At 42.6% G+C, this 11,435-nt stretch overlaps 1 protein-coding gene across 7 annotated transcripts in view; it reads right to left on the bottom strand.

The window, feature by feature from the left end:
• Nucleotides 1–352: 352 nt before the first annotated feature.
• The window catches only part of stk39 (serine threonine kinase 39), an 87,576-nt gene continuing 76,493 nt past the window's right edge, over nt 353–11,435 (bottom strand). For 5 of the 7 annotated variants that reach the window (XM_054788423.1, XM_054788418.1, XM_054788421.1 and 2 more), the window contains one exon: nt 353–4,788. In XM_054788423.1, the coding sequence (XP_054644398.1) occupies nt 4,714–4,788 (75 nt within the window). In that variant the 3' untranslated portion in view covers nt 353–4,713. Of the gene's footprint in view, nt 4,789–5,185; nt 10,605–11,435 lie in introns of those variants that run through there. The other 2 variants (XM_054788420.1, XM_054788422.1) reach the window with 2 other exon arrangements.

Raw genomic sequence — 11,435 nt, 5'->3', positions numbered from 1 at the left:
TCAGGAAATTACAGCTTTATTTGTTCTGTTTGTTTCTCAGAATATTATGATTTTAAAAAATAGTGCCGTTTCTTTAAAATTTCTGTTTCATTAAAACAGCTATTTTTCCTCATATTACGTTATTCTTGTAAAATTAAGACTTTTTTCTCATTAAATTAAATTTTTTTTCTCTTAATATTTTTCGATTTTATTCTTTTAAATGATTGATAATTTTTCTATTTTTGTTGCTGTTTTTTTTTGGGATATTGTTAGAATGTGCTGCGGACTGCACTGCTATATTCTTTGGAGTAAAATGAAAAAAGCATGTTGAATAGATTAAAAATGATGAGAACAAAAGAGTAAATTTGCAACATTCTGTTCATAGCAACAATTCTTTAATGTGCTGCTCCCTGCCACAAAGTAAAGTTGGGTTAGACGGTGCAGGTTGGGCTGAAATATACAGACATGGGTACATCTATTATACATTTCATAAAATCAACAATTTGGTTATTAGGTATGCTATTGAACACATCAACACTAAGCTACGAGACTTAAATGATTGATGGCCTTATTGTTGCCTCAGTAGCACATTTAGGAAAGATTTGTTTCTAGCAGTGGGAGCTTTGAGTCTTGTGCAGCAGATTAGAGCAATGAAAAGAAACCAAGAAGAAGAAGAGGAGGAGGAGGAGGAGATGATTCCATTATCACAGCTGCACTTGCAGATCTTAATGATGATAAAAAGAAAAAAAGCAAGAAAGCACAGAAGTTGTGTTGTCTTCGAGGGTGAAGGCGTGTGCTTGTCGGGTGCAGACATCTCAGCCCAAAAGTGCTTCCACCTTATCCATGCTCTACTTGATGCGTGTGTCAAATGCTAAGAAGATCACAACTCTGCTCTGTGTGTGTTTGTGTGTGCGTGTGTGTGGTGTCCCTCATTGACAAGAAATACTGTCTTAGGCACGGGAACGTGAACAAGGCACCTTGAGCGTTTCCAAGCATTGAACTGTCTGAGCACAGTAGCGTCCAGGTCTCTTTTTTACTCACGCATTTGGACATTTTGAATCCAACAAAGGAGTACGAGGGTACACCCTAACACTACATTATAATACTGCCCAGTAATAGGAAGAAGCCTTACAATATTACATTTATTTTGAGTACGGCTGCACAAGGGCCGATATGAGAGAATTCTGTCTTCCCGATAAATCCGCTAACAATAAAAATAGCTCTGATAATCCACAATTAAAAAAAAAAACCCAATACACTCCCATACCATGCGGGTCAGCAAATCAAGCGCTCCTTTTTTCTCCTGCCTGTGAGCGTTTTAATTGATATTTATTTTATATCTGTAGTTTGTGCACACCTGGAGGTCAGAAGGACAGGAACACATGTAGATTTGACCAGTTGCACCTGTTGATTTGTCCTAATCAAATATCATGACATTACTACCACATCACTACTAGGGATGAGCGAGTACATCACTATCTGTGCTGCATCTGTTCATTTGAGTTATCTGTATCTGTACTTGGAATGGGCAGGGCATAAACAGGACGTGGGCATGCTTTAACCAGACAAGGGTTTGTACATTATTTTAAGTGTGAAATTGACATGAATTGATCAGATCAGAAGTTGCTGTATTTCTTGTTTACTACTCAGCTACGTGTGTACTGTGTACGTACAGTATGTAAGTCATCTGTAAGACTTTCATTATTTCTTAATGATCTGTGTTACGTGGGTGATTCATGCGAACATCCACTGATGGCAAACAGGGAAATAATCTGTAGTTTTCTGAATAACACTGCGTTCAGTACTACGAGCAAAGTTTTCCATCCGACTTTATATCACAAGGCCAAAATAGAAGCAAGCGGACAAAAAAAAATATTGACAGTGACCGACGCAACACGAGCCGTTTACAGCTCTGTCTTGTCAAATGTACTGCGTATGCAACGCAACAAGGCAGATCCTCTCTCTGGCTGTGGCGAGTCTGTCTAGGGAGGGGTGTCGCTGTGTGTGACTGGCCAATGAGGATTTTCCTTCATCACGATTACGGAGCTGTACTCGTTTCATGCTCGTACTTGGCAAAAATGTATTATCCGTAACGGATACTCCTCTAAAACGAGTATCCGCCTCATCCGTATAGACCGGAAGGAGCCACCTGCTGTGGCCCAGCAAGATGCACTATATTCAGGTACATGCTCCGAGCAGCTGGTGTGACGCAACGGAGGTCAGGAGAACAGGAGTATAAAGTGGGAGGAACCACCTGGCGTCGCCCACGAAGGTGCACTTTATTCGGGTACACGCTCCAAGCAGCCGGTGTGACGCCATGGACGTCTCTGGCAAACCTTTTTGCACTTTCAAATGCCGCGATGCTGGCGTTTCAGGTGGCTGATAAGGTTTTTTGTGTGCGCAATGTTTTTTTCCCCCCCTTATTGCAGAGCATTTGGTCCAACTAACATGTGAAATGTCTTCCTCGGAAAGTGAAAGTGTGCTCAGGGGAAGTTACGACAGGCCGTTAACGTCACAGGCAGGAGAAAAAAGGAGCGCTTGATTTGTTCACCCACACAGCACGGGTAATTTTTTTTTTTTTTTTTTAAATTATCGGCTATCCGAGCTATTTTTAATGTCATCGGATTTGTCGGTATGACATCATAAGTCCCTTATCAGCACGATAATTATCAGTCCTATGATTATCCTGCACACCTGCATATTACATTTAAAAATGGTCACTTTACAACTGATATTTCTTGTAATATTACAATAAAAAAAGATAATTCACAAGAATTTTTAATATTACAACAATAAAGTTGTCATACATTTATCATGAGCTATACTTTGTTACTCTATATGTATATTACTGTATATGTATATTACTCAGTATATAAACACACATTTGCGAGAAAAAAATATGCATAAACAGCTTGTAATTTTACGCCAATGAATATTAAATATTTGTATTGAAAGAAGACAGAGCACTTATTTAATGAAAAATTATGAAAAATAAGTCTGGTAATTGTACGACAAGTAAAAATTGTATGAGAATAAAGTTAAAAATGTTAAAATTATACCACAAAAAAAAAAATTTAATGATCGTTTCAGTTTGTTGGTGGAAATTCAATTTTTTTTTTAAAAGGGATTGTTGGGATGTTTTGACATGAAGTTGTATGACATCCCCATCAGCAGTGTAGTGCATCAATAGGGACTTACCCCACATTTTGTCTTGTGAGTGGAGTTCTGGTGGGATTTCGGTGAGGAGGAACCTCTCAAAATAATACGCCTTCAAAAGAGTAATACATTTGCATCACAAACATGTCTCACCTCACAATCACGCGGCGTTACTTTCTCTCTTCCGTTGTATCACTGCACGCTGTCGCCTGTCCATTCTTGTATGCAGTGAAGGTGGTAAGGTGGTTGCGACGCTTGCATCTTTCTCCGCTGTGGAACACATATGCAAACAGGATGGCTGCGACGCTCGCGTAATGACACCATCTTCACCACATACAACGGAAGAGAGAAATTAACGCCACATGATTTTAGGTCTGATTTTTTTCAAGGAGGCATTTTTGTGATGCAAACGTATTACTCTTTTGAATGCATATTGTTTTGAGAAGACAAACTTTTTACTGGGGATGTCCCAAATTGGCGTTTTTGCTGATAACCGATATATTGTCCAACTCTGAATTTCCCATTCCGATATTGACCGATACCGATATGTGTAACATCACATATCTCCTGTCGTGGAATTAACACGGCCGCCACGAGCAGCTGTTTGTTTATTACAGCACGTTTTCAGGTGCCATGAGACGATGTCCCTCATCGGTGTAATTCTTGTCTACCCATTGATAGCTAGCATCCCAGATGCTAACACGGCTGACTTCAGGGCAGTCAGAGCGGACAGGAACACAAGAGTCTTTGTAAAGTGCAAAGGAGGTGAGCTTGCACTGTATGAGAACAAACTGTGGTGGCATCCTGGCCACGTGAACATTAAAATGTCCATCTATACAGCATTTCAAGAAAATCTGTTTTCATTATTGGGGAAACCCCCCCCCGATACAGATATCTACCAATATCACATTTTTATGCCAATATCGGGCTAATAATATCGGTGGGCTGATATTATCGTGGTTGTCGTACAACTTCATGTCAAAAATTCCCAACTATCCTTTTAATAGTCCGATATTATTTTGTAATATTCCAACTTCCTTACTATGTTTTTGTAGTGACTTTATGATGAGGTTTTTTTCTTTGTGTCTTGTCAATGTGACCCTAATACTCCTTTGTAGAATACAATTCTTTGTCTTTTTTTTTTAGTAACATTCATTGAGTTATTTGTAAAATGTGCTTAGCAGAGAAAGATGACATGTGGAGAGTTTATGGAATGCCGGTCAAAGCAAATTAGTTTTTTTTTGGCAAAATGAGAAAAAAAATGCTTTCAATAAATAATCAAGAGCTTTGTGGAACACAGGAGGTATTCTGATGTAAAAACAAAATAAATACAACATTCAGCGCTACATCTGAATCACCCTCTGTCACGTCCTGAGTACATGTGGAGGTTCCTGGGCGGCATCCTGATCCCGGATGGTGTGCTGGGTGGAGGAGGAGACGGAGTCCTCAGGGCAGGTGAAGGAGGGAGGAAGGGTGTGGTTGAAGGGAGGATGCCAGCAGGAAGTGGTGCTTTTCTTCCTCAGCCTGTCTACCCTGAACGTGGGGGCTGTCTCACCTGCTTGGGGCGTCGAGACAACATCAGCTGACGCTAAGCTGCGCAAAGCCGATCAGCTTCACCTCGTCTGGGAGCTCCGTGTCATCACAGCCAGACACCTGCGAGGTGAGGGGGGGGCGTGAATAAAGCTCCATGGAGTCGTACATCAGCAACAATCTCCATGGGAAACCACAGGTATTTGCTATGAAAGGTCATTGTGGAGGATTGCCATCTTAATTCTAACAAGAAAAACCTGATTTGCATTTTTTATTTCCAGAATCGTGCAGCCCTATTTTATAATACTGTATATGTGTGAGAAAAGTTCATCATTTGGAAGAAGGACATATGTCATGTGTTTGGGTAAAAGACAGTGGTTTCATGGGATTTTTAGATTGGTATAAAAGGTTAAAGTGTGTGTATATATATATATATATATATATATATATATATATATATATATATATATATATATATATATATATATATATATATACAGTATATAGTACACGCCTGTGAATATTGTCATTCATCCAGGTCATTGTATTCTCAGGGCATTCAATCAATCGCAACTGGACTGTTCACATTGTCGTAGAAGATGTTCGACCTCTCACCTGAGCAGGCTTCATCAGTTCATGCTCAAAGAGTAAGTGGGACACACACCAGTCAGACTAGATAGGACAGCTCTAGTCTGAGAGCCTGGTGCAAGATCTATCTAGATATCTATTTATTTTTCTGTACTGTACAGACTGAACTCAAAAGTGAAACCAGCTAAATGCAACAAAATGGAGAGCTGCGAAGCACACAACCAGGGGTGGGCAAACTACGGCCAGGGGGCCACATGCGCCCCGCCAAGCGTTTGAATCTGGCCTGCCGGTTGCTTCCAAAGTATTTAAACCTTTAACATACAAGCTGGAAACATGACATGCAAATAGTCAGAGTCAATCTGACAGAACCTTTTGATGGTTTAAGTAGCTTTTCACATGTCGTGAGCCAGACAACTACCTCACCCATGGTGCCAAACAAACAAGTAAAAAAAAAAATACGTGTCACACAACTTAACCTACCCACTGCACTGTCTGGGAATTAAAAAAGGGGGGACATTCACATACTCTTTAATCGTGAATGTTTTAGTGTTCATAGTTGCCATATTGTATATCACATCCTTTATTCATGTACATTCCAGGTGTCTTATACAAAAAAAGTAATATTGTATTTTGTTATTTGATGCGGTCTAACTCAATGTAGCAATTCAAAAACTTTTCCCACCCCTAATACAAGCGTGTTCAAGAGTCACAGCTGGACTGTTCAGGTTGTCTTCGAAGATGTTTCGCCTCTAATCTGAGGAGGCTTAATCAGTTCATGCTCAAAGACTAGGTGGGACACACACCAGTCAGACTAGATAGGACAGCTCTAGTCTGAGAGCCTGGTGCAAGATCCTCTAAAGGAGGAGGCAGGTCCAGACAGGAATGGTTGGCTCTTTAGTGTTGTCAGATGACGACTGTTTGGATACAGTGGAATGGGGCCTCTGCCCGCCAATGATGGTCGTTTGGGTGGTATCACCTTCGTTAGCATTCCATTCAGATGTAACTATGGTCACAGACCCATCTGAAAATAAAGTGGCTATGCCTTGTTTATTAGTCTTTTGGAAAGGGATGAAAGGGCAGCATTGTATGTGGGAGAAAGGTGGTGTCGTAGACAACTATGAGGCAACGTTTACACCTCGACCACACCCTTCAAGACAGATCTGTACTCAACCCAGAATAAATGTCATTTGCTGGAACATAGCTTCAATACAACATATTTTCATTTCATGGAAACTTTTTACAGCAAAAAGCATGGTTGTGCTATGGGGTCACCATTATCCCCTATCCCCTGAACAGTCCAGTTGCGATCGACTGAATGCTCTGAGAACACCATGACCTGGACGAATGAGAAAATTCACAGGCATATTCAAGAGTCAAATTGCACGTTGAGTACGATAACTTTGTACATGTTGGCAGGTCTGCAGTAACACAAGTACTCCCTGATTACTTTGAATAAGTTTATAAAGTCGATGCAGACATGCATTGCATGTCTTTTGGTGAGCTACTTGTGTTTAGCATGTTAAAAGGTACATAGTAATTCACGCCCAAATAAAACTGTGATCTGTCACAACAGATGAAATTAATGTTTTTGGGCAGCAGAAGATGGAATGGCTGTTTTTTTTTTTATTATCACACAGCATCAGCCTGGACTTTGTTCCACTCTGCCATTGCCAGCAGTGAGAGGCGACGGGCAGGGGTGGCAATTCTTGTTGCGCCCCGGCTTATTGTTGGAGTTTAACCCGGTGAACGAGAGGGGGGCTTCCCTTCGCCTTTGAGTGGGGGGGACGGGTCCTGACTGTTGTTTGTGCTTATGCGCCAAACAGCAGTTCAGAATACCCACCCTTTTTGGAGTCTCTAGAGGAAGTACTGGAGAGTGCTCCCTTAGGCGATTCCCTTGTTCTGCTGTGAGGAAGCAGAGCCTGGAGACTCCACGGTGGGTTCTCCTATCTCTGGGGCTGAGGTTGCTGAGGTTGTCAAAAAGCTCCTCGGTGGCAGGACCCCGGGGGTGGATGATGTCCGCCCGGAGTTCCTTAAGGCCATGGATGCTGTAGGAATGTCTTGGTTGACACGACTCTGCAGCATCGCGTGGACATCGGGGGCAGTACCTCTGGATTGCCAGACCGGGGTGGTGGTCCCCCCTTTTTAAGAAGGGGGACCGCAGGGTGTGTTCCAACACACTCCTCAGCCTCCCTAGTAAGGTCTATTCAGGGGTTCTGGAGAGGAGGATCCACCGGATCATCGAGCCGTGAACTTCAACTTTCACTGGATCGGTTCACAGCCGAGTAGGAAGCAGCCGGGATGAGAATCAGCACCTCCAAGTCCGAGTCCATGGTTCTCGCCCGGAAAAGAGTGGAATGGCATCTCCGTGTCGGGGATGAGATCCTGCCCCAAGTGGAGGAGTTTAGGTTTCTTGGGGTCTTGTTCACGAGTGAGGGAAGGATGGAACGTGAGATCGACAAGCGAACTGGTGCGGCGTCTGCAGTGATGCGGACTCTACATCGGTCTGTTGTGGTGAAGAGAGAGCTAAGCCGAAAAGCAAAGCTCTCAATTCACCGGTCGATCTACGTTCCTACACTCACCTATGGTCATGAGCTTTGGGTAGTGACTGAAAGGTAGTGGCTCAGCTCTCCCTTAGAGATAAGGTGAGAAGCACTGTCATCCGGGAGAGACTCGGAGTAGAACCGCTACTCCTCCGCATTGAGAGGAGCCAGATGAGGTGGCTTGGGCATCTGGTCAGGATGCCTCCCTGGGGAGGTGTTCAGGACAAATCCGACCGGTAGAAGGCCTCGGGGAAGACCCAGGACACGTTGGAGAGACTATGTTTCCGAACTGGCCTAGGAACGCCTCGGGATCCGCCGGGAGGAGCTGGACGAAGTGGCTGGGGAGAGGAAAATCTGGGCCTCCCCACTTAGGCTGCTGCCCCCGCAACCCTATCTCGGTTAGAAGATGGATGGATGGACGGACAGCATTAGCCATCACTGAAACGCTTGGGACTAAATAACAGCATGAACTGCTCCCACACCCCAAATCCTGTGTGAAGATGAATTTGTCTGTGATGTGAGGAAGAGATGGGAATTATGGAATGAAGAGAGTGTCAGTGCCAAGTACAAAAATAAAAGACTTGTTACATTCGTACCTCCTTGGTCTCCATCAAAACAGAGCATGATTATTATTGTAAAATACAATTTGTCATACAGTTCTTATATTCGAGCTGGTTTATGGTGTGGTAGTAGAAAATAAAGTGAACCATGGTAGGTGTATAGCTGACAAAAATTAGTAGGACAATTATCGTCCAACAAAATTTGTTATTGTGACAGGCCTAATTGTTTGTAATTATGTTCTTCATTGTTGTATTTGTTGATAGCAAACAGTAAATTGGCAAAAATGACATTTGTAGTTGATGGCAGCAGCCATGGTGAATTAGTTCTCACAGCTCAGCCTCATTTCCGGGAGTGATGTAATCAGGCTAACACCGCTCAGGTACATAAACATAGCGGTGTGCAAGACGGAGGATGTTTACAGTGATTATAGCAAAGACTTAAGCGATGGGTTAATAGCTTCAGGAGTAAGAAACATGGTGAACAAAATGGTGGCGGTTCAGAAACTCGCTGGGTGGCATGTCAAAATAACCACTTCATTCCACTCCTATTTCATAGGTGTTTAGTTATCCATGAGAGCAGTATGACAAAAATGTTTTATTAAGTGAGAACTTTTATTTTGTTTGTTGGTGTCATAGGCAATTTAAGCCTTAAGACATGGAGATGGAGATTAGTCGTCTTCAAAACACAGAATGGTAAGTTACTCTGAGGTCGCTCATCCTTCGATTTAAATTGGATTCTTAATGTGCGGGGTTTTTTATAGTCTGTTTTAATGTACATGTGGCCTCGTGCCGATGGTGAATGATCACCATTGCTGCTGCCCTCCCCAAGTAAACATCGCTGTGAAAAGATGTTTATATAACATGTGTAATGTTTTGCAGCCTTGTTGCTATAATGGAATAGTGTTTAGAAGACATTATGGAAACAAGACTGACTCTCTTCTGTGCAACTTTGGCGTAGTGGTCATTCTTTGTTGTTTTGATGTATTTTCCTGTTTACTGGTGGAATAGCATGCTTTTTCGTTTATACCGTACTTTCAAGCCAAATGCTTCTTTTAAAGGCGTTCCTTCGAAGCAGTATCAGTGAAATGATCACTGTAAAGGGCAGAATTCAAGGCAGCCTTCTGTCTCTCGTTCTCTGCACTTGCTTCGTCCATTGTCTTAAATCTTTTGGAAAAGAAAATAAACTTACAGTATCACTCGGATACTGTCAACATCCAGCAGCAACACAACATTTTGGCATGACAACTATTTTGATGAAAAATATACTGAACAAAGTCGAGAAGTGTTTTTTTTTACTCTGCTTTCGCGGAGCAGCATTATCCCCAGTACATCACTTCCACAAATGCAGCTGAGCTCCGAGGACTAGTTCGTCATGACTGGCGCCATGAACTACAAATACCATTTTTGCCAATTTACTGTTCATTCAAGATACAAGATTCAAGAGTTTTATTGTCATATGCATAGTAAAACAGGCAGTTATACTATGCAATGAAATTCTTATTCTGTTCATTCTCCCAAGAAAAGAAAGAAAACACAAGAAAAAGAATAAGAACATAAGAAACATACTGTATGTACCAATAAATTAAGCAACAACAACAACAGAAGAGACATTAATACAGAAAAAATGATACAAATAAATAAATAAAGTGTTATGAGTGTGTGCATGTGTTGCGTGCGGTGTGTGTGAGTGCTTCGTTGAGAAGCCTGATGGCCTATGGGTAAAAGCTGTTAGCCAGCCTTGTGGTCCTGGACTTCAAACTCCTGTAGCGTCTGCCTGACGGTAGGAGTGTGAATAATGAGTGTTGTGGATGTGTGCTGTCCTTGATGATGTTGTGTGTTCTGCGTAGGACTCTAGTTTTATAAATGTCTTGCAGTGAGGGGAGGACTGCCCCAACAATGTTCTGTGAGGTCTTGATCACCCGCTGGAGTGCCTTCCTATCACGTGTTGTCCAGTTACCGTACCAAACAGTGATGGAGGCTGTAAGGACACTTTTGATAGTGCATCTGTAGAAGCAACTAAGGATTTTGGTGGACATGCCAAATTTCCTCAGTCTTCTCAGGAAGTACAGTCTCCTTTGGGACTTCTTCATAATTTGTTGGGTGTTGTGAGACCAGGTGAGGTCCTCGCTGATGTGTGTGCCAAGGAACTTGAAGGTTTTCACCCTCTCCACCTCAGTCTCATCAATAAACAGGGGTTTATGCGGCTCCTTTTCCCTTGTTCTTGGGTCGATGATCATCTCTTTAGTCTTATCTGTATTGAGAAGGAGATTGTTATCATGACACCAAGTCATGAGGTCCACCACCTCTCTTCTGTATGATGTTTCAACACCACCAGTGATCAGTCCGATGACTGTAGTGTCATCATCTGCAAATTTAATGATGCTGGTGTTGCTCTGGGAGGCCACGCAATCGTAGGTGAAGAGCGTGTAGAGGAGTGGACTCAGCACACACCCCTGTGGGGTCCCAGTGCTCATAATTCTTGAGCTGGATGTGCGATTGTGGACTCTGACTGACTGGGGCCTGCCTGTTAGAAAGTTAAACACCCAGTTATGGGGGGGTGGTGGTGGTGACAGGCCAAGTGTGAGGAGCTTATCTGTGAGTTTGTGGGGGCTGACTGTATTAAAAGCAGAGCTATAGTCTATAAATAGCATTCTGACATATGTGTCCTGGCCCTGTAGGTGAGAAAGGGCTGTGTGGATGGCAGTGTTGACTGCATAATCCGTGGACCGGTTCTGGCGATATGCAAACTGTAGAGGGTCCACAGTGGCCGGGATGCTCTTTTTGATGTGGGTCATGACTATTCTTTCAAAGCACTTCATTACAATAGGAGTGAGTGCTAAGAAGGTCACGTTGCTCTTCTTGGGTACGGGCACTATGGTGGTGGACTTAAAGCAGGTCGGTACAGATGCTTGTGCAAGCGACAGGTTAAATATGTCAGCAAGCACATCAGCTAGCTCTGATGAGCAAACCCGAAGTGCACGGCCTGAGATGTTGTCTGGGCCTGCTGCTTTTATTATATTTTGTAGAACATAATACAAACAATATATATAGTAATATATTTAAGCAAAGTTGATGAATCATG

This window comes from Dunckerocampus dactyliophorus, chromosome 9 (assembly GCF_027744805.1).
Source record: "Dunckerocampus dactyliophorus isolate RoL2022-P2 chromosome 9, RoL_Ddac_1.1, whole genome shotgun sequence".
NCBI classification, from domain to species: domain Eukaryota; kingdom Metazoa; phylum Chordata; class Actinopteri; order Syngnathiformes; family Syngnathidae; genus Dunckerocampus; species Dunckerocampus dactyliophorus.
This window is presented reverse-complemented; position numbering and strand designations above follow the sequence as displayed.